Below are 19928 nucleotides of genomic sequence, written 5' to 3'. Positions count from 1 at the left end.
CATGCTATCAACACATCCAGATACTAGTGATCCAGATCAATCACTCCCAAACATTCATCTCCTCAATCCCCCTCGCTGCCCTCTCCTTCCAATCCGCCCTCCACCTCGTCAACGCGGGCCTCCCATGAACCACATCCCCGCACGACCACAACATCCTTCTCTTATCCAACTCTTCAGAGACCTCATTATCGGGACAAACAATATAAAACCTCCCGTCTGCCATCCCCTTACTCAAAAACTCCACCACCTGCTCAGGAAACCACGCCCCATCCGGCTTCTCCGTAAAATGCCTCCTCACCATTCCGGTATACGTAAACCCCGGAACCAGCAAATGCACACCGACATTGGGATGTTTCTCATACAAACTATAACTCAACTGCTCGGCAATACTCTTCACCGCGGCCTTGGAGGCATTATACGCCGGGTTGCCCGGCGGGTTGGTAATACCCTGTTTGGACCCCGTCAGGATGATAGCTCGGGGGGATGTAGTGTCACGAGTCATGTCGTCGAGGAATGTCGCTATGCCGTTCGTATAGCCTAGTGTGTTTACTGCGATGGTTCGTTGGAAGTAGGATGGGTCTGTCCAGATGGTTTTGCCTTCTGTGGGTTGGACCATGGTGCCGGCGTTGAGGAAGAGGAGGTCGATCCCATTAGGGTGGGCGGGGGCGATGGAGGCGTGGAGGGATTGCCAGTCTGTGGGGTTGGAGACGTCGATGTGGTGGGCGGATGTTGTGGTCTTAAAGGGGACGATGGTGGAGGGCAGAGTTAATGCTACAAATTTGAGGGCTTCTTGGTCGTTGTCAATGAGGATGAGGTTCATGCCGTGTATGCGGCAGAACCGGGCTGTGGCTTGGCCGATGCCTGAGGCGGCGCCGGTGATGAGGGCTGTTGCGCCGGGGCGGAAGACGGGGTGGAGGGTGGAGGACATGGTGATTTGCAGTGGGCCTGTTTTTTCCTTGTTTTGTTTAGGTGATGGTGGATTTGGGTGTGGTTGGTGTGAAGTTGGAGGGAGGGAGAGGATGAGGGGGTGAAAGTGAGGGGTGGATGTTGGCGTAGATTGCGGAGACGGTGGTTCGGGCTTCCGAGAGGGGTTGCCGAAGCCGATGGATGGAAAGCTAGAGTATGAAGTACTCACTGTGCAGATGTGATATATGCAGCGGCGTAACGGTGGTGTGGGGACTGGGCAGAGGGGTTACCCGAGTACTTTGTACTAGTTAGCTTTATCATCGGATGACAGTTATACTCCATAGGTATCAGTAGCGGCCAGTATGAAGCCAGAAAAAGATGCTCTAAATGAAGATCCCTGAGAAGTTGCAAGTTGCATGTTATAGTTGGGACTGAAAGAGTACAAGAAGACAGCTAGCATGTGACTATAACTTCAACTCTCCGTTGATGGGCAATTCCATTGGAGAATTGTGAGTAGCTAGTCAACATGGTGTTTACTGGATGAAATGTGGAAGCTATGAGAGAGAACATCGAACTGAGGAATGGCATTAATGGGTATGGTTCTATCACATATGGTAGATGTCCGACATATTATATTTCCTAGTGCTTATTCAAGTGGCTGATGTGTCCACACCAGGAAGAATATCTTGAAATCAGGGCTCGGCTCCTCATTATCCACGGGCGCGTATCCGCGGACCTTCCGCTCCTCGCCCGGAGGTAGAAACAATGCCGACCGGACATAACCCCTGTGTCAAAAAGCCACGTCATACTTCTATCCCCTGGCAATAGCAGTTATAATATAAGTTCAGATATTAATTGACGCAGTAGCTGGTTAGAATAACTATAACACGCTAGAGAATTAGTCAGGACCACCCGCGGACGGAGTGTAAACATGCTGAAGCCATCAACATCTCCGCATTCGGACAGCCGGCTGTGCTGCTTGTGATACATCAACAGACGGAACGTTTGTCTGACCAACAACAAATAGTGGCTACTCTGTACATATAGTTTGGCAGCAAAATGGCATGACCATCAGATACAGCATGATTCATAACATCTCACTCGGGCGCCTGCATGAGTCGACCCACGTCGAACCAGCCAACTACCCGTCTCACCCTTCACCACCGACCCTCCATAGCCCTGTCATATGCGGGTCTTGCGAAATAAAGCCCTCACGATCCACCCCAAATTCGGACCACAATCAAGTATCCACTAACATTGGCAGCAAGTCGTGCCGTCACGCTCCCGCGCTCCGAATTTCCGTTGACGGGGGTCCCCGCCCTCCAACCAGAACAACTTATTTAACCCGCGACATGCAGCCCATGACATGACAATCACACATCCCGGAAAGAAAGAACAACTACCTAGCTCACCCTCATCAAAAAAACAGAATGAAAGTCCTCATTTGCGGCGGCGGCTGCGCCGGCCCCGCCCTCGCCTTCTGGCTCTCCCGAACCAACCACCAAATCGTGGTAGTAGAACGCTTCCCCCAGCTGCGCGACAAAGGAGCGCAGATCGATCTCCGCGAGCAAGGTATCGAAGTAGTCCGACGGATGGGTCTGCTCGACACTATCCGCCAGCACTGCGTTCACGAAGACGGCTTCACCCTCGTCGACAGCAACGACAAGGTCACAGCTACAATTCGACCAAACACATCTGGACATGGAGCGCAATCTTTATCATCCGAGTTTGAGATCATGCGTGGCGATCTCGTGCGTATATTATACGACGCTACCAAGAATAACGTGGAGTACCGATTCAACACGATCGTGGAGCGCTTCGAGCAAGATGACGTGAAAGTAACGGCCTACTTCTCGGATGGGACGTCCGAGACGTTCGATCTTCTGGTCGGTGCAGACGGACAGGGCTCGCGAATCAGACGGGGGATTCTACCACCAGATGCACCTGATCCGTATCTCCATCTCGGTATCCACGCAGGGTACTGGTTCGTTCCGCGAGAGAAAGGCGATACCAATACCTTGACGGCGTATGTATCTCCCGGTGGACGGGCGATATTCCGCCGGAGTCACAGTCCCACGACATCGCAGGTGTATTTCATGCTGAAAGACGACGACCCGTCGCTTGCGTCTATTCACCGTGCGTCAGTGGACGCGCAGAAGGAGTTCTGGATACAGCGCTACCGCGGGGCGGGGTGGCAGACGGAGCGGTTTATCGAGGGGATGAGGACGACGGATAATTTCTACTCGCAGGAGATTGTGCAAGTGAAGACAGACAGGTGGTATAAGGGACGGGTGGTGTTGTTGGGGGATGCGGCTGCGTGTCCGGCTGTGGTGACGGGAATGGGGACGACGGGGTGTCTCGTCGGGGCGTATGTGTTGGCTGGGGAAATTAACAGACATGCTGGGGATGTGGGAGCGGCGTTGAAGAGCTATGATGCTACGTTGAGGCCGTTTGTGAAGGAGATTCAGAAGTTGAATACGTCGATGGTGAGGTTGTTTTTCCCGACTTCGTGGTGGGGGATCTGGTTGCTGCATTGGTTTGCGGCTGTGATGTGTTTCTTGAGGATTCCGGAGTTGTTGGATAGGATGGGGAATGAGGAGGTGGGTGGGTGGAAGTTGCCTGAGTATGAGGAGTTGAGTGCCGAAAACTAATTTAGTATTTATCGAGACAGTAGAGCTGTAATAATATCTCGTCTTATATAAGACTGCAACCAAAATCGGGCCGTAATTTGAAAGTGTAGGGATTCGTTGTAGAATACTCAGTGGGAGCTTTCCACAAGACCTATTCTATCATCATTACCAGAATTTTCAACAGGAGACCGTACAATACTACCGGGGATTGTATAATGAATTTATAAGCATTGGCATCTCTCTGGATGATTTGGGATTCGGTTAGTGGCGCAGGCGACAAAGCATCACATAACAGGAAGAGGTGACTCTTTACCCCTTGAGTGTATAAGGTAAGATTTAAGTGACTGAAAAGTGAGAGGACCATCCTGTACATTTGATTTACCAAGATCGAATAGAATAGGTAGAATCCGAATCTGTCTCACCAAAAGATATCGCTCAATTAACTTGAACTCAAAGTTTTAAGTATCGCCGAGGAGTGTCCCACCATTCCCTCGGTTTCTCTTCAATATATTATCTGCACACACCCTGCTAAGTGTTGATAATTTGTTGTTTAGTATGGTGATAGTTGAAGTTCTGTGCAATATTCTTTTTCATAGTATCATTGAGTGATTAAGTGTATGTATATCCATATCCATATCCATAGCCCATCCCCAACTCCGCCCATCATTAATACCATATCCATACTCCATCATTAATTAGTATAATGCATTACTCCCTCCTCCCCCAATCAAACCTCCCCGTCCCCTCCGGCTCCTTCCCTGCCGGCTCCGTCTCAATCACCGTCTCCTGAGTCACCGTAATATCACGCATCTTGCCCTTCTTGTTCGTGCCCACCAGGCCCTCCTCATCACTTCCATACCCGGCTGTAATGGTCCCTTCATGCACCGACAGCCTCGTGCGAGACTTCTTCGTAGCCGTTTGTGTATTCCCTTCCAGACTAGCCAGCGGATACGACTCGCCCCGTCTCCGACCATAGCTGCCCGTCCCTCCACGGGCTGAACTGAACAGCACGCTAAGTCCGATCTTGCTTGCTCCCTTGCGAAGCAGAGGTTGTATGATGGGGAGATTGGACACGACGATGGAGACGAATGTCTCGCGACATGCCCATTGACTTCCTGCGACGGCGCCGTCGGGGCCGGCCTGCGGTCGTTAGTTATCTGTCCTATGGGTAATGGGGACACTAGTGGGCGATGCGAATCATACCGTTAAGATAGTCACGGCGCGGATAATGCCTGCCATAATGATAAAGGCCGCGCTGCTGAACAGTGCCATGAGTGTGAGCTTCTGACGGATGCTGATCTTGACGGCCCAAAGGAGCGGAAGTGGGATAGACATGAGGTAGAGATCGGTTACGACGTTCGGGATGACAACGATGAGGACGCTTAGGGTCGATTTGGTCGGTTGACAGATGTCTAAGGTAGGACGCCTGTTAATGGAATGATCTCAAAGGCTATAGTCGCAGCAGAAAGAGGGTAAGAGACATACTGCCCGGGTTGGGATTGATTTGCCAGTTCTTGTGCATGGGTTGACAGCCCAGCACGATGGTCAGACCCACGACGAGATAGGTCACACCGAGGAGGATGTATGCGAAGCGGACTCGTGCGGGGAGATGGTTCAACCCAGATCTAGTTGGTCAGTTAGTTTCGTCGACATGAAATCAGAGCAGATGCCATACGTGAGGCGGGAGTAGTAAATGGCGACGCAGAACTTGATCAACCACAGTATCATGGCGTACAACGACCATCCGATGATCTGGATCTTAGATCCCCATTGCCGATCGTAGTACTCTTTTGAGGACGGGTCTACGGCCGCTCGTTGCTCGTCGGTCATGTAGCTGTTAGTGAGACCGTTGAATTTGCTGCGGACAAGATGCGCTGCGACAGTTTCGCCGATAAAGACGGCCTGCATCGGTCAGACAGAACGGTCAGAATGTCGGTGTAGAAAAACATACACCTGCCAATGGCATCAGATAGTCATCGACGGCAAAGTTCAGGGGGCCGCCGACTTGCGACCAGCGGACATAGATTCGTACGATGATGAAGAGCAGCCCCAACGACAGGAGGGTGAACGCCTCCGTGTCCCCGTTAGCCATGGTGAACTGCCAGACTGGATGTACTCAGATTGAGTACCGAGGAGGTGACGCCAGTGCGAAATTTGTGCGCATATTGTCTTTATAACCCATTTCGGGTCGATTCTTCCGCAGAACAGAAAGGGGCACACGAGGATGCAAATCATTCATATTCAGGAATGCCAAGGGCATCCTTCTAAAAGAGATTTCCTGACCGACACCCAAGGCAATTTTAGAGCGAAATGCTAACTTTAAGTGACAGACTTTTATTGGCCGTGTGTTGGACATAGGGGTGAAGGTTAGTTCTACCGCGTGCGCTAGAGCCACGATCCGGGGAACGAGACAGCGGCAGCGGCCAAGGCGAAGCGGAAGTCAGTCCGGTGAACTCTATCAGTGCCAACGGCATGCTGCTATGAGCACCGGAGTGGAGTATATTTCGTATCTCGGCATCGGGGCAGGCGTTCCAGACACGCTGATCGCGACCCACGCGGCACCGGATTGACGATTTTTTGCCGAAAGAGGTAGCGAGGAGCGACGCACCAAGCCATTGTGGACGATGGTTTTGACGTTGACGTACGAGTTCTCCTGTGATGAAAATCCTCTACGAGGTGAGGAAGCTTATCTTGTCGTCTGGTGTCGACGCTGCGTACGTATGCTCTTTTCGGAAAATGCTGAATACATCGCGAGTTGCGCTTCAAAGAACTCGAACCCTAAATGTCAATAGCTCGGGATGAGACCGAGACAGCCGCCATGATAAAAACAGAAGCCATCCCGCTCTCAAGTTTGGGTCGGTCGGGAAGCGCCCCTGATCCATCAATGGTCAGAGCTCAAAAACAAGCGGATCCCAGTGGGTCTGAAGCTGCTGAAATTGAGGCAGATGATTTTCGTGAGTCGGATCACGACAGGATACTGGGAGCAGAGATGGTGGCTGTTGAGTGATCTGCAACTTAAATTAGTCAATGCCCATCGGACATTGAACTTCGACTTCATAATGCAGCTGCAAAACACGGAGTATGTTCTTCAACATAGTGAGGTGAAGATTACCAGTGACGATCTTAGGTCTTTTCGGTTCCTCCACGATCGTTTCGTTCGATGAGGGTGCCACAATATCACCCACACGATCGAATTCTCAACCATGGTTAAAGACTTGGCGGTACCGTAGGTGTGGATAACCACTGTGCTCCGTACACAATAGCGATCTTTTCCAAAGGCGGAGGAGCTTGAAAGGGCAAATTAAGCGTAGCAGCACACAAGAACGCATGGTCAGTGGATTGCATTCTAAACTAATGACTACGGACAAAGAAGATAGAGGTGTTACCGTCCAGTTGAGCGCTATTTGGCAGATAGTTTGAGGGAACAAAGAAGACGGAAACGAACGGAGATCGCTGTACACTTTGAACGACGGTGAATGAAAACATGATCTACAGCTGCAAGGATTTAGCGAGCCAAGCGCTCGGGTCTGATGATGCTAGGAATAAAGAAAAGTAGAGGGGAAGACGGACAGCTGCATTGATCGATGTAGAGGGGCAGGGGTCTCTTCATTTAGGCGAAGTAAATACCATGGCAGAGGACCACAGGATGACTTGAAAACCTGACATTTACTGCCAATGCATAGTAAACTGACTCGGTACTAACGACAAACTAATCCGTACAAAGGCAAAGCAACCCAGAGACCCGGTACATCATGAATCTGGCCAAGACACACCCAATTTCCGATACCACGGTCTACCCACTTCCAAGCGTGCACAATGACCAATCCCATACATCTAAATAGCCGCATGCCCATGCGTCTCAAATGGTAGCCCAAAGCAGACAAACCCAACAGCAACCCATAATGCAGCACTTGCATATATGGGCGCCGGCGTGAACCCTGTCTGCGAAGCAATCAGACTAGCACAGAGCCCACCAAACCTTAATAATGAAGCAGCAGTGCCGGTACCTGTTCCTCGATGTGGAGCGGGAAAGGATTCCGGCGTGAAGGCGTACATGATTGCGTATTCTGTAGTATTATCAGTATGTGAAAACTTGTAGAGATGAGGGACTGGGGTACACGTACCGAAATTTCCCAAAATGCCTGTTATACAAGCGAACGCTAGACTCGACGTTGGATTGCTGACGCCCACATATGCGAAGAGAAAGACGCCCGTGATGATGGACGAAATACCCATCATCCAACGCCGGCCGAAGAAGGTGGTTACGAAATAAGCTGCAGAGAGCGGCCCAACTATGCCGACAGCAGACTCGATGCAGTAGTTTCTGTAAGTAGTGTACAGGGAGTCGTCCGATGAGAATTTTGTGGCGAGGTAGGAGGGGAGAAAGTTGAAGTAGAGGGGATAGGCGATGCCTTCATACGTAGTTAATACACATTTTCTGGTGAGTATTGAGGGGGATGCGGTAGTTACCAATTGTCAACCAAATAAGCCAGATGATACCAGTATGGATACCAAGTTTCCTCGTGGCAAAGAGGGCCTGGTAGTGTGTTGACCGAAAGTCTTTCATATTCTCCTTGATGATTTCCCTAGTGCTCAATCCTGGGCCTTGTGCAGACGTGCTGGTTTCATTGGTGATTCCTAGTCGGGCATCAATCTCCTGAAACATGCCTATAGTCAATGGCTCGGGCTTGCCGTTCTGGCGCGCGACGTAGTTGACCGAGTCGACGGCAGCTTGGTCCTTGCCTTTGGAGAGGAGGTAGCGGGGGGTTTCGGGAAGCTTAAAGATAAAGATGCGTATGACGGTAAAGGCGAGGGATAGAGCACCTAAGGAGATTAGGGTGTATCTCCTGTATCTGTTAGATGCTTGGTAGTAGCAGACAGAATTCGGAAGACATACCATCCCATATTCTCACTTCGATGACATGTTGCTGGTGTAGAATCGGTCGGACAGCTGTAGTTGGCGAGGAAGACCCAGGCCAAGAGCGACACAATCAGTTGGCCCAAGTTCCACCAGGCCGATAGAGCTGTGAGGAGGTATTGGTGACTAGTCGACCTCAGTTAGTCTCATCAACACCAACAGACTGAAGGAACACCTACCTCCCTGGAACAAACTCAAGAAAGATCATTGAATCTACAGGGACATTCCCTCCCGCTGCGGTGCCGATGACAGCCCACATGGCGCTAAAGGCCAGAAAGCTTTCAGTGCCTGCAGCACCACACAGAAAGATACCTGCAATCAGCAGGGTCGAGTTGAACGCAAGCTTCCGGCCGATCAAGTCGCTAGAAATACCCCAGAACGAAGCACCTAGGATCAAGCCCGTATAGTAGGCCACGGAGCTGTAGCTGACCTGGACGATGCCGGGGAACTCGAGTTCAATGGGCGGTTGGACGCTACTGATGCCTTGTGATGCAAACTATATTTCTCATGTTAGTGGAAGCGATCCCTGATAGTTCAATAGCGACACGAACGTTATCCACGATCCATCCAAACCCCGTTACGACGAAGAGCTTCCACTGAAATCTGCACTCATCAATATCCAATATTTACCTGATTACAATGACGAAGTGAGGAATGTACCTTCCCATCCCAATTTCCTCCATACACTTCCCCACCAACTCCGACTTCAGTCGATATGCTTCCGTAGTAGAGGGGCCATAGAACTGCTGCACATCCGGGTCATCCAGTATGACTCCCTTCTCCTCACCCACGATACTGTTGGCATATTGCTGAGCCGAGTCAGACTTCTTCTCCTGCTGTATGCTGTCCATTTTGATGAATTGGTGTGCATTGCTGTGAGCATGATGGCAAAAGACAGGCGATCAAATAAGATTTGACATAGGTAGGATTAGGGTTGCTGTACGGGTGCCTGGACCAGTTCCGGCTTGCTGACGCAGCTGATTCCGGCTAGTTACACGACATCAATAGTATCTTATCGATTGTCAAGGGTGGGGGATCGCTATCTGTGCCAGCTCGTGTGGCTGCCGTTTAGACCTTCACCTCCACTTCTGAGTCTGGGTATTGCTACTGGTTATCGAGGATTGGTGATCGATTAAGGCATTAACAGATGGTATTAACGACAAATTAGGTTTATTGTTTCTGTGAATTTGTGATACTACGAGGCATAATGTCATCAGTGTAGATGGTGGTGTGGTCAAAAAGATAATCATAATTCATTGGCATAGAAGCAAGCAAGCTATGGACAGATATACAATAGCCACTACATGGATTTCAGGCACCCACCGCCGCTGTAGCCGGCGCCGTCTCCATCTTCAGCTTCGCCTTCTCCTCCATCTCCTTCTTATACTGCTCCGCTCGTCCATAGCTTTCCTTGTACGAAGCCGTCACCATGTCCTCAACGGTGATAGGTGGATACTTTGGTGCCTCTCCCTCCGCGCGGCAGTTGGGCAGACACTCGCACAGGTAATCAGGGTTTCCACTGAAGAAGAACGGAATCGAGTATCGCTCGCGGCCAGACTTGTTGATGACGCGATGAATGTTCGATTTGTACCGGTCATTAGCCATACGCATGAACAGGTTTCCTAGATTGACTACGTAGGCACCAGGAATTGGTTGAACCTGCATCGCAGATCTGTTAGAGGACGCCCATTTGACAATATAACAGGGAAGTGGCGCTCACATCAAGCCACTGGCCAGTAGGTGCATCCAGAACCTGCAATCCATCCACCTCATCCTGCAGGAGCAGCGTAATGCATCCGAAATCGGTATGTGCGCCAATACCTCGGTTTAGCTTTTCATCTGCATCCTTAGGTTGCGCAGGGTAATGCAACATGCGCATAGTTGCGACCGCTCCGTCGGTGAGTGGGTCGAAGTAATCCTCATTTACATCCAGAGTCAAAGCCAGAAGAGACAGGACGTCCTTTGCCAAGTCAAATACCGCATTGTAGTATGCCATCGATGTGCGTTGGAAATCCTCCTTATCGGGCACGGTCGGTGGCCACTGGTTTGGACCGCTGTTGAGCTTCTTCTGAATGTAGTAGGGATGATCTTCGGGGATTTCCTGGCCGATGTACAAGCCCTCTTTGAGTTCGGGGCCGGTGCCTATTTCGAGCATCTGCGAGCGGAGGAGTTCGTAGCCGCGGTTGAAACTGTTGTTGTCTGAATTCCAAATCTTGGTTAGTGGCGAAAAGGATGGAGTATAAAATCAGGTGGTTACTCTTATCGATCTTGAGCTTCTCTTCTAGCGGGAGGTCGAAAAATCGCTCGGCACAGCGCATAACGCGACGCTGTAGGTCGAGTGGCACGCGATGCCCGGTGATCTGGAAGAAGCCATTGTAGAGGCAGCAGTTGCGGACGGCCTCAACCAGCTGGGCCTTGGCCTCGCTGTCGCCTCCGTAGAAGGGGGAAAAATCAAGAATTGGGGGAGCGCTGGGAGCCATTGTGTCGTTGCCTACTGTTGTTGCTTGTTGCTGATGCTATTCAGGTATCTCAGGTGAATATATCCAGCATCAGTAGGGTGTAATGATCCAAAATCTGAGCGCAATCTCGGACAGAAGACCGAGGGTCTTGCTCATTCCCTCCATTTTCGGGGTCTGGTATAGACAAGAGTGGGGGTAGGATGGGGCGACGATAAAGCTTGCAAAGGTCGGGTGATAAGAATGCGGAGAAGCTGAGAGATGGCGTAGATGGCCACTTCTTGCCACTTATCTCTCAGGTTCTGAAGCTGCAGCTCGATACCCCCAGATCGGCACGGGTAGCCTAATCGGGCAATGCCTGTGCCTCCTTGCAGGTTACACAGATAGCAGACAATGCCATTGGTATATAGAATGCAGCCAGCTGGCAGCTGATCGGATTTGAAGTGAGGGCTGTCCTGTCCGCATTTTATTCTCGTAATGGCTTTCACCGATACCGTTGAGAAGGAGGCCATTTCGGCCGAGCCTGCGATGAAGTCTGGGGTGAGTAGTATCTACATCGACCGTGATGCGGAACGGTCGTATGGTGAGTAGGATGAATTACTTCTTGCTACAGATACTAATTGTTGCAGTGCGAAAGGTGGACTTTTTCGTCCTGCCACTTCTATGTTTGGTGAGCATGGTGTCCGAGTCGGCGACCAGCTACTGACAGTGTAGATGTACTTTTTCGACTGCATGGACCGCGTATGTAGTATCTTGTTGTAGTTATCTGGTCACTGCTAATCGAATCAGAGTAACCTGGCAAACGCTAAAACTGATGGTCTAGACGAGGATATTCACCTGGTCGGGAATGACTACTCGTTGATGGTGCTGTTATTCTACATCCCCTTCGGGTTGTGCGACTTGCCATGGAATCTGCTGCTGAAGCGGTACTCCGGACGCTATGTGCTGTCTTTCAGTAGGTTGTACTATTGTATCATCTGAACCTGGCTAACTTGCCAGTGACCGTGGTCTGGGGAATCCTGGCTCTCTGCCAATGTGCTGTGAAAGACTTCGGTGGTATGATTGCTGTTCGAATGATCCTAGGGTAAGTCCCGCGCCCATCAACGAGAGCCTGATCTAACATCGGCAGAGCGTTTGAGGCAGGTTTCTTTGCGGGGGCGACATTCTATATGACATTGTTTTACACGCGCGGCGAGATGGGCTTCCGGCTGGCCATCATGCAGTCCTTTGCGGTGCTCGCATCCGCCTTCAGCGGACTCATCTCCTTCGGCGTCTTTCAGATCCACGATCCAGCTGTCAAAGGCTGGCAATGGCTGTTCATCATTGAAGGTTCAATGACCTTCCTCATGGGAATCATCTCGTTCTTCTGGTTGCCCGGCAATCCACGTACTGCATGGTTTCTCAACGAGCGTGAACGGGCTGCGGCAACGGCACGATTACTGCGCGACACCTCGGCCGAGGTGGACACCAACCTGGATTTGAAGGTTGCATTTGAGACATGGAAGGATTGGAAGTTCCCTATCTGGTGCATTATCACGTTCACTTATCCGGTGGCATATGCGACCGCGATGAATTTCTTCCCGTTGGTAGGACATGACCTCGCTGACTGCAAGAGAAGAAGCTAACAGAACAGATTGTCGAACGACTGGGATTTTCCACTGTCAAAACAAACCTCTGGACGGTCGCCCCAAACCTGGTAGGCGCGGTAGTGCTTCTCTGTGTGGCCAAGTCGTCGGATCACTTCCGCGAGCGAACATTCCACATTGTGTTCTCGCTGGTGATATCCCTTGTCGGGATGGTCATCCTGGCGACAATCGATGTCCTGAGTCACAAGGGAGTCGCATATTTCGCCTGTTTCCTGATGGCAGCCGGGTCGTATATCCCATCGTGTCTGGTGCATGCGTGGCATAACAACAACAATATGCACGAGAACTCGCGTGCAGCCAACACGGGTTTCTTCGTAGGGTTGGGCAATTTGGCGGGAATCTTAAGCGCGGCGACGTTTCGCACGCAATATGCTCCGAAGTAAGTAGCCTGACTACCTGGACCGTAGAGACGACTAACGGTGTAGGTATATTCCCACATTAGTAGCCACCTGCTGCTGCAACGGGGTGTGTATTGTGGTGGTGATCGCACTGGGGCTGTGGATGCGACGGGAGAACGGGCGACGCGATCGCCAACAAGGCCGAAGAGTGCGTCCGGGAGAAGTGGATACACGTCAATTGGCAGAGGGAGAAAGCAGCCCGGACTGGCGGTACTTTCTGTAAGGTTAAAAGATCTAGATAGGCCTATCTCGATTGGTGTGATTTGATTGATAGCTCCGGGATGGCATTCCTGAATTAATAATAATGGACTAGTTAGCGATAAGTGAAACCTTGTCCCCGCAGAAGGTCATTCGTCGATATGCATCTTCTGTCCGCATTCCTGCTTCTCCTCTTTTTCCCTTCAGCTTATCACCGGCTTCGGCCTTTCCGACCCGCAGATAAATGAGGTCTTATCCCCGGGATGTGAGTCCCTGCATGTATTCTTCTCCTGTATCGCTATATCATGACCCCCCATGAAGTCCCACGTGTGCCACTGGCCCAACTGCGGCAAGACCTTTACTCGTGCAGAGCATCTGCGTCGCCATGCCCTCAATCATGACCAGGCAAGACAAGGCTATACCTGTGAGCGATGCTCCGTGCATTTCCACCGCCCGGATCTACTGAGTAAGTGCTGCGCTACTGCAAGATATCTCGACTCCCTATCTGACCCGCCAGATCGCCATCTTATGCGCCATGCCAAACGTGACGAGGAAGCTGGAGGTCCTGGGCAAGGAGTGCTGGAGACGAGAAAACGCACCCGCCGTGCGGGAGATGGCTCCATCATTACTCGCCCTCCCAAGCGTCAGTCGCGCGCTCGTGCCAGTCACAGCGTGCCTCCATCGTCATCGGCCTCCTCATCGTCCTTTTCCGTCACCAGCGCCCAGGACTATGGTGCCCCTGTGTCGCCGCCGACGTCGGCAAGCGACCCATCGTCCATGTCGTTGGACGAGCCCGATCCGCTACTAGCTCCAATGATGCCCAGTGGGCCATTCGAGCCCTATGTCGAGCCCATCCCGGGGCAATTTGATGCGGCAGATGGCTCCTGGAGTCTAGGACTAGATGGGATAGGCGATTTCTTCAGCCTTGACACTGGTACGTTTCCCCTGGTAATCCTCATCAACATCCCAGCTGACCAAGTAGCCACCGACTTCAACATGCCCTTTGCGGCCACTCATAACTACAACTGGCTGTTCGACGTCGCCTCACTGGACGACGCCTTCCCTCCCTTCGACCTCCCACTAGGTCCAGACATGGTCACCTTCGCCGAGGATGCCCTTCCCATCGATGACCCGAAATCATATCTCGACCGCGACGGTTCCTCCGTCCTCCTCCAAGCAGCATCCTTCGTCGAACGCAGTGACCCGCTCGTCTTCTCCGCGCCCATACTCGACCCTCAACCAGACACCATCAACCTCGACTGGATGGATGCGCCTTCCCTCCTCCAAGCCAGCCCCCAACCCCATCTCCCCATCCTCACCGAAGAAGCCCGTCAAGGCATCCTCAACCTCATCGCCCAAGCCCCACCCCTGACCATCGATGGCCAACCCACCCCGCTGGACTCCCCTCTCCTCTCCCTCCCCTCCCTCCAATCCTACAGCGACCTCTTCTTCACCCGCTTCAACACAACCTACCCCCTCCTGCACCAACCCACCTTCTCCCCATCCACCACCACCCCGGTCCTCCTCGCCGCCATCCTCTCCATGGGCGCCACCTACAGCAGCCGCGAAGCGCACCAACTCGCCGTAGGCATCCACGACTCCCTGCGGAACCAACTCTTCTGCCACGCCGACTTCTCCCCGCAGCCCGACCTCTGGGTCCTGCAAGCCATGCTCCTAATCGACTGCTTCGGGAAGATGCGCGCGGGGCCGAAACAGCGCGAACGCGCCCAGCTCTTCCACTGCGTCTTGATCAAGCTCATCCGGCGAAGCGATTGCTGCGCTATTCGCCACACCCCCAACCCCACCACTGCCACTACCGATACGGATATCGAGACCCTCTGGCGTACCGCCATGCACGACGAGCAAAAAAAGCGCGTCGCCCTGCACTGCTTCATGTGGGATACGCAGCACGCAGTCCTCTTCTCCCAGTCCCTCTGCATGTCCGCATTTGAAATCAGATCCGCTCTGCCCTGTTCCCAGAACTTATGGGAAGCGTGCACGGCGGGTGACTGGGCGCATCATGCTTCGCTAGAGCCCCGGCCGCGGATGTTTCTCTCCGTGCTAAAGGGTTACATTACCCCATCTGCGATGGCTCGACCCCGTGATCTAAATACCCTTGCTAGAATTGTCGTCCTGCACGGACTTATGTCCGTTTCAGCGGATTTGAAGCGACGGGATCAGACGACATTACGCGCTGAGACGCCCGAGCGGGTGGGTGCGTGGACGCGACGCATGGGGAGGTCGTATGATCTATGGAAGGTGGATTTCGATGCAGATTGCCTCGCAATGAAGTTGAATTTCGGACAACATCCCGGGGAAGACGTGGGTGGGTTGAGACGAGGTCGAGCGGGAGGGGTGTTCATGGGGCTGAAGATGGCGGCGTGTGCGTTGTATCGTGCAGCGTGGTTGGCGCTGCATGTAGAGATACTCGACTTGCAGGTTGCTGCTGGGGCAGGGAGGATTCTGGGGAGGACAGTGACGGAGGGAGATCGGCAGAGGTCGCGACGGGGGTTGAGGAAGTGGTTACTTGGTGGTGGGGAGGGAGCGTTAGGGGCTGCGAGACAGGCGGCAAAACTGTTGGAGGAGGCGGTGCTGAGTTTGCATGATTGGGAGCAGACGGATGCGTTTCATTTCCCGTGGTGTTTGTATTTGGCGACGTTGACTTGTTGGGCGTTTCATGGTGGGGTGAATAGAGATGGTGACGGTGGTGGCAGTGATAGTGGGGAGAGGGTCACGACGGATCTCGCGAGTTTGATCGTGGCCATGACGACGTGTGGCAGTTTGGGAGATATGGCAGCGCTCGGGGGAAAGTATGATACGAGGGGGTTGGTGAGGACGATGGCGCAGCAGTTGGCGACGGTGAGGTGGGCGGTGGTGCATGATGCGATGAAGGTGTTGGTGAATTTGGGGAAGTGATTGTGGTTCTCTATTCTATATGTGATGTCAAAGATGTATGTATGTAGGTCAACTATTCAAGCTTGAACCCTTGCTTCTCGATAACCTTCCGAATGTTCACCCACCCTCCCTGCGCTTGCGATGCAACCCTGCCGGCAACGAACTCGCCCCAGGCCTTCCTCCCAAACTTTGACTCTTCTTCATAGAACGTCCCAAGTGCCTTATCATACGATGCAACATTATCCTTCTGTCCCTCCTCATTCCACCGCTCCATATGAAGTACCTCTCTCATCGGCAAACGCGGTTTGATCCGCCTACCAGAGCGCCTGTTCTCTGTATCCGGATACCCAACGGCCATTCCAAACACGCCCCACGTCAACGGTGGCAAATTCAGCAGTTTACAAACCTCATCTGCATTGTGCCTGAGCGCACCCACATAGCAGATTCCCAGACCTAGTGATTCAGCCGCAATGGCAACGTTCTGCGCCGCGATGGCCGAATCCACCGTGCTCATGATGAACATATTCATGTTATCCAACACGGGGGAATCCTGGTGATCATACTGCTCTGACAGGTTCTTGAGACGGCGCAGGTTCGGGCAGAATACCAGAAATAACGGAGCTTGGCGGATAAAGTCTTGGTCGGCTGCCAGCGTTGCGATGTTGGATTTATGCTCCGGGTCTTGGATGGCGATGACGTCCCATGTCTGGAGGAGGGAGGAGGTCGAGCCGCTTTGAGCTGCTGTAATGAGAGTTTCTAGTGTTCCTTCGGGGAGCTTGAAAGGGAGGAATGCACGGCAGGATCGGTGGGAGAGGATTGTTGATAGGGCACTTGTGGGAGGGTTCGAGGGGTCGGTTGGGAGAGGGAAGGTGCAGGATTCCGAATCGCGGTAGCGCGCTTCGGCGAGGCGTGAGATTGTCTTGGTCATTTGAGGATTTTTGTAAGATACTTCGTAAAAAGGGTACAATAACAGGGAGGAAGGTGGTTATATGCCCATTCTTATAGAGCTTTGGCTAAACTCCTGCAGTGTCTTTCACGCTGTGGATACTGAGTATGCTTTTCAGATGCTGTGGGGAGCGCGCAAATATCCGTGATTGGTTGGTTGTTATTATGTGGGCCTGTTGGGCCACTTCTTACCCAATCACAACACAATATCTTCAAAATTCGGTCCATCGGCTCAAGGCTGTCTGGTCTCAAAGAGCTGCAAATCACGGTCTTGTTCGCTTAGATATTTCCTGCGGTCAAAATCACCCCTGATCAAGCAAAAGCTGGAGCCCAAAAAGACTGATTTGTGGTTCTTCCGGTGAAGGACTGACGGCTGTCCAGATTCGGTCTAATCTTTTCTGTACCCAAGCTGCATGTCCACCCAGCTTTGCAGCAGATATTGAGGCGATAACATCTCGCACAACTTCCCTCTCCTCGAGCCTTACGGCAACAGCCCCGAGGATAGCCACGGGCCATAGCAGATAAATTGGCGGGTAAATGTCTATCTCCAACGCAGGTACCCTGTGTAGACCACCTGCTAGACACGAGTATACTCGCTGGATTCGCTGACTGGAGGTGATGTGTGGATTCGCCTTTTGGAGTAAGATTTGAAGTGATAGGTAGCATAACGCGAGAGACATGTCGGCTGAACAGATGAGGTGACTCCAGCGCGACACTTCACAATCTAGATTTTGCCACTTCGTTACTTCCGCGCTATCAAGCGGTCTTGATGGCCGAGACAATTTCGTCACGTCCGCAATAAGAAGAAAGAACTTGTAAGAGGCCTGCAAAATAGTCTGTTCAGAGGCAGAGGCAGGGCTTGTAGGCTTCTCAAAATAGAGAGGGAGCCCCAGCTGCTTCCGATCCTCTGGAAGCGCATCAAGTGACGGGTCAAATATCATCATGAGGCATGCTTGGTATAAGAATGACTCGACGCAGATGCGATCAAACGTGGCCGCAGCCTTAGTGCGATATTCGCATGGCCGGCGTTGGGTAAGTAGGAGGCCCGCGGCTTTGACATGCGGCGCGACAGTGGGTATGGCATCTGATCGGCAGGACTACAGTGGTATAGGTTAGCTTGCATACATGAGAATTTAGAAAATCGGATACATGCCTCGAAACAGGCGAGCAGGGACACAGTTGCGAGAATCCGATCGTCACAGCCAGCTTTGGTAATATCAGTTAGTGACATCTGAATGGCATGGATCGCATGCAGATAGCTCTGAAGGGCAAGGTGGGCCGGCCACCGGTCTTTGGTCGGCAGCTGCATTCCGGCCACAGCGACCATTGCCCCAAAAAGAGGAGAGAATTGGGGTGCGAGACGGAGCATGTGTGTTTTGTCTACCGAGTTGCGTTGTACAAAACGGGGTAGGATCGTGGAGGCAAAATATCGATATAGGTAGGTGCACTCGGATGATGAGAATGGTGCCGGCATCATGATGAGTGGAGGGAGTTCCATTAGCGATACTCCTGATGATGCTACTGCGCGCATAATGGCCTTCGTACCCCGGGATTGCCGGGATCTGCCATCTGGGAGCTGATTATCCTCCGAGGGCCACTTGCAGTCCAGCGAGTTTCGAATGCATGCGCTGCAACGCGGATGAGTCTCGTCGCATTTCTTGCGACGCTTTCGACCTATATGTGGTTGGTGAACACGAGCCGATTTTAGCATGCAGAGAACCTGGCTTACATGGGAAGCAGCCAGTTCGGGTTCGCAGGGTGGAGGGTGGCATTACGGCGTATGGTGCAAGTTACACTGTGTAGCGTCCAGGTCTTGTAGTTAAGCTGAATATGTAATTTTGTGATTTCCTTGGATGTCAGATGACTGTGTCATCACAATTACTGTCATGTCTGAAAGGAGCGGAGGGGAAATATTTTGGAAAATAGTAGCTAAAGGACGGTTGCGAAGGATATTAGTAATCCGATCATATCCATGGCTTCTGTTCGCTGCTTCAGACATCAAAGTTTAAAGAAGCTCAGACGTCCTTCGGCAGAAAGGGCCATCGCTTCGCGCCTTCTTCGGCCGAGATTTCCTCGCTCATTGTGTCGATGAACATGTTATACAGATACTTGTTCATTTATTCACCGATTCCCAGTCTCCGGAATGGATTTAATCCACTATTATCAGTGCCAACCTGTTCCTTGACAAGATCCCACAGAGACAAGCTATCTTCGTAGGATTGAACCTGTTCGTCATGTCGCTTCAATTCCTCTCCAGTAAATTGGAATGGGGAGCTACCCGAAAGCCCCAAGGGCTCCCAGTTCTCAGCAATGCGTATTAAGGAGTTCCGTAGTGGAACTAAGGACTCATTTGAAGGAAGCTGGCAATGCGTGAAAGATTCCCAAAGGCATCGGTGGAAGGCCATTGCATTGTAAAGTGGCTTGTTGTGTGCGCGGCACGATATTTCAGAGTACTTGGATTGGATCGCTGATGTATGCTCTTCTTTGTTGTCTGCCGATCGCATACTTCGTAAAGCCCCAGAGAATTGGATCATATTGAGCCCACGGTGCCTCTCAATTGCTCTTCCTGTATGAGGCACTGCGGTCTGGAAAGTGCGGTTGATGAACAAACTGTATCGAGCAGCGCAATCTAAGCTGATGCCACTCGACCGATGCGACCGACCACAGTTTAATCGTAGCCTCCGCATAATATACCGGGGCAAGGCAATTCGCTATGTCTTTGCTTGAGGCCCTTAACGGATACGGAAACTCAGAAGGGGGAGGCACATGGTGACTCCTTGCTTTGATCGGCATGCAAATCAAATGCCGAGGACGACAAACAGGGATTGTGAATCAATAGACGACAACTAAGCCTCCTAAACTTTGAAGATCAGGTCGCTTGCTACTATACAGCTTATGTTTCATTCATAGGAGCACAATCTATTCACATATTAGAG

The 19928-nt window shown here is 51.9% G+C and overlaps 10 protein-coding genes across 10 annotated transcripts; 4 read left to right on the top strand and 6 right to left on the bottom strand.

Annotated features, from left to right (window-relative positions):
* Positions 1 to 40: 40 nt before the first annotated feature.
* BO83DRAFT_303239 (SDR family NAD(P)-dependent oxidoreductase) lies at positions 41 to 928 on the bottom strand (the record flags this gene model as incomplete). Its single annotated transcript, XM_025527182.1, has 1 exon — positions 41 to 928. The coding sequence occupies one exon, from the start codon at positions 926 to 928 to the stop codon at positions 41 to 43; it is 888 nt and encodes a 295-aa protein (XP_025392919.1).
* Positions 929 to 1840: 912 nt separating this feature from the next.
* BO83DRAFT_352871 (monooxygenase) lies at positions 1841 to 3557 on the top strand (the record flags this gene model as incomplete). Its single annotated transcript, XM_025529013.1, has 1 exon — positions 1841 to 3557. The coding sequence occupies exon 1, from the start codon at positions 2337 to 2339 to the stop codon at positions 3555 to 3557; it is 1221 nt and encodes a 406-aa protein (XP_025392917.1). The 5' UTR covers positions 1841 to 2336.
* Positions 1842 to 2387, top strand: BO83DRAFT_85874 (uncharacterized protein). The gene has a single exon (XM_025537665.1). The coding sequence runs from the start codon at positions 1971 to 1973 to the stop codon at positions 2274 to 2276; it is 306 nt and encodes a 101-aa protein (XP_025392918.1). The 5' UTR covers positions 1842 to 1970; the 3' UTR covers positions 2277 to 2387.
* A 687-nt stretch (positions 3558 to 4244) lies between the features above and the next one.
* Positions 4245 to 5628, bottom strand: BO83DRAFT_449959 (uncharacterized protein; the record flags this gene model as incomplete). Its single annotated transcript, XM_025536770.1, has 5 exons — positions 4245 to 4676; positions 4740 to 4948; positions 5022 to 5161; positions 5212 to 5438; positions 5488 to 5628. The coding sequence occupies 5 exons, from the start codon at positions 5626 to 5628 to the stop codon at positions 4245 to 4247; spliced, it is 1149 nt and encodes a 382-aa protein (XP_025392916.1).
* A 1625-nt stretch (positions 5629 to 7253) lies between these two features.
* BO83DRAFT_449956 (MFS transporter) lies at positions 7254 to 9309 on the bottom strand. The gene is made up of 7 exons (XM_025536769.1): positions 9115 to 9309; positions 9006 to 9057; positions 8634 to 8950; positions 8434 to 8580; positions 8007 to 8383; positions 7661 to 7948; positions 7254 to 7603 (listed from the first exon to the last, which is right to left on the bottom strand). Exons 1-7 carry the CDS (start codon positions 9303 to 9305, stop codon positions 7371 to 7373), a joined length of 1605 nt encoding a protein of 534 aa, XP_025392915.1. The 5' UTR covers positions 9306 to 9309; the 3' UTR covers positions 7254 to 7370.
* Positions 9310 to 9714: 405 nt separating this feature from the next.
* Positions 9715 to 10963, bottom strand: encD (Fe(2+)/2-oxoglutarate-dependent oxygenase encD). The gene is made up of 3 exons (XM_025529012.1): positions 10712 to 10963; positions 10175 to 10653; positions 9715 to 10113 (listed from the first exon to the last, which is right to left on the bottom strand). The coding sequence occupies exons 1-3, from the start codon at positions 10932 to 10934 to the stop codon at positions 9766 to 9768; spliced, it is 1050 nt and encodes a 349-aa protein (XP_025392914.1). The 5' UTR covers positions 10935 to 10963; the 3' UTR covers positions 9715 to 9765.
* A 424-nt stretch (positions 10964 to 11387) lies between these two features.
* On the top strand, positions 11388 to 13248 carry BO83DRAFT_352866 (pantothenate transporter; the record flags this gene model as incomplete). Its single annotated transcript, XM_025529011.1, has 8 exons — positions 11388 to 11493; positions 11540 to 11580; positions 11625 to 11651; positions 11700 to 11865; positions 11910 to 11994; positions 12040 to 12496; positions 12544 to 12935; positions 12982 to 13248. The coding sequence occupies 8 exons, from the start codon at positions 11388 to 11390 to the stop codon at positions 13175 to 13177; spliced, it is 1470 nt and encodes a 489-aa protein (XP_025392913.1). The 3' UTR covers positions 13178 to 13248.
* Positions 13249 to 13401: 153 nt separating this feature from the next.
* Positions 13402 to 16094, top strand: BO83DRAFT_85837 (C2H2 finger domain transcription factor). The gene is made up of 3 exons (XM_025537662.1): positions 13402 to 13618; positions 13670 to 14086; positions 14135 to 16094. Exons 1-3 carry the CDS (start codon positions 13468 to 13470, stop codon positions 16066 to 16068), a joined length of 2502 nt encoding a protein of 833 aa, XP_025392912.1. The 5' UTR covers positions 13402 to 13467; the 3' UTR covers positions 16069 to 16094.
* BO83DRAFT_85838 (NADPH-dependent oxidoreductase) lies at positions 16095 to 17135 on the bottom strand. Its single transcript, XM_025537663.1, has one exon. It carries the CDS (start codon positions 16973 to 16975, stop codon positions 16121 to 16123), a length of 855 nt encoding a protein of 284 aa, XP_025392911.1. The 5' UTR covers positions 16976 to 17135; the 3' UTR covers positions 16095 to 16120.
* BO83DRAFT_85846 (Zn(II)2Cys6 transcription factor) lies at positions 17135 to 18897 on the bottom strand. Its single transcript, XM_025537664.1, has 3 exons — positions 18722 to 18897; positions 18146 to 18666; positions 17135 to 18089 (listed from the first exon to the last, which is right to left on the bottom strand). Exons 1-3 carry the CDS (start codon positions 18762 to 18764, stop codon positions 17295 to 17297), a joined length of 1359 nt encoding a protein of 452 aa, XP_025392910.1. The 5' UTR covers positions 18765 to 18897; the 3' UTR covers positions 17135 to 17294.
* Positions 18898 to 19928: the final 1031 nt, after the last annotated feature.

This window comes from Aspergillus eucalypticola, assembly GCF_003184535.1.
Source record: "Aspergillus eucalypticola CBS 122712 chromosome Unknown BO83scaffold_2, whole genome shotgun sequence".
NCBI lineage: Eukaryota > Fungi > Ascomycota > Eurotiomycetes > Eurotiales > Aspergillaceae > Aspergillus > Aspergillus eucalypticola.
The sequence above is the reverse complement of the archived record's forward strand: the minus strand, read 5'-3'. Positions and strand labels throughout refer to the sequence as shown.

Excerpts from the sequence above, each read along its gene's own strand:
- BO83DRAFT_449956 (XM_025536769.1), bottom strand. The coding sequence starts at position 9,305 with ATGGACAGCATACAGCAGGAGAAGAAGTCTGACTCGGCTCAGCAATAT. Across the intron at positions 8,581-8,633 it reads CTTGAGTTTGTTCCAGGGAG|TCACCAATACCTCCTCACAG; the intron begins GTAGGTGTTCCT and ends GAGGTCGACTAG. Across the intron at positions 7,949-8,006 it reads GCTTATTTGGTTGACAATTG|GCATCGCCTATCCCCTCTAC; the intron begins GTAACTACCGCA and ends CTACGTATGAAG.
- BO83DRAFT_85838 (XM_025537663.1), bottom strand. The coding sequence starts at position 16,975 with ATGACCAAGACAATCTCACGCCTCGCCGAAGCGCGCTACCGCGATTCG.
- BO83DRAFT_85846 (XM_025537664.1), bottom strand. The coding sequence starts at position 18,764 with ATGCCACCCTCCACCCTGCGAACCCGAACTGGCTGCTTCCCAT. Across the intron at positions 18,667-18,721 it reads CCGAACTGGCTGCTTCCCAT|GTCGAAAGCGTCGCAAGAAA; the intron begins GTAAGCCAGGTT and ends AACCACATATAG. Across the intron at positions 18,090-18,145 it reads CCCTGCTCGCCTGTTTCGAG|TCCTGCCGATCAGATGCCAT; the intron begins GCATGTATCCGA and ends ATACCACTGTAG.
- BO83DRAFT_85837 (XM_025537662.1), top strand. The coding sequence starts at position 13,468 with ATGAAGTCCCACGTGTGCCACTGGCCCAACTGCGGCAAGACCTTTACT. Across the intron at positions 13,619-13,669 it reads CCACCGCCCGGATCTACTGA|ATCGCCATCTTATGCGCCAT; the intron begins GTAAGTGCTGCG and ends CTGACCCGCCAG. Across the intron at positions 14,087-14,134 it reads TTTCTTCAGCCTTGACACTG|CCACCGACTTCAACATGCCC; the intron begins GTACGTTTCCCC and ends CTGACCAAGTAG.
- BO83DRAFT_85874 (XM_025537665.1), top strand. The coding sequence starts at position 1,971 with ATGACCATCAGATACAGCATGATTCATAACATCTCACTCGGGCGCCTG.
- encD (XM_025529012.1), bottom strand. The coding sequence starts at position 10,934 with ATGGCTCCCAGCGCTCCCCCAATTCTTGATTTTTCCCCCTTCTACGGA. Across the intron at positions 10,654-10,711 it reads GAAGCTCAAGATCGATAAGA|ACAACAACAGTTTCAACCGC; the intron begins GTAACCACCTGA and ends TTTGGAATTCAG. Across the intron at positions 10,114-10,174 it reads CTACTGGCCAGTGGCTTGAT|GTTCAACCAATTCCTGGTGC; the intron begins GTGAGCGCCACT and ends TCTGCGATGCAG.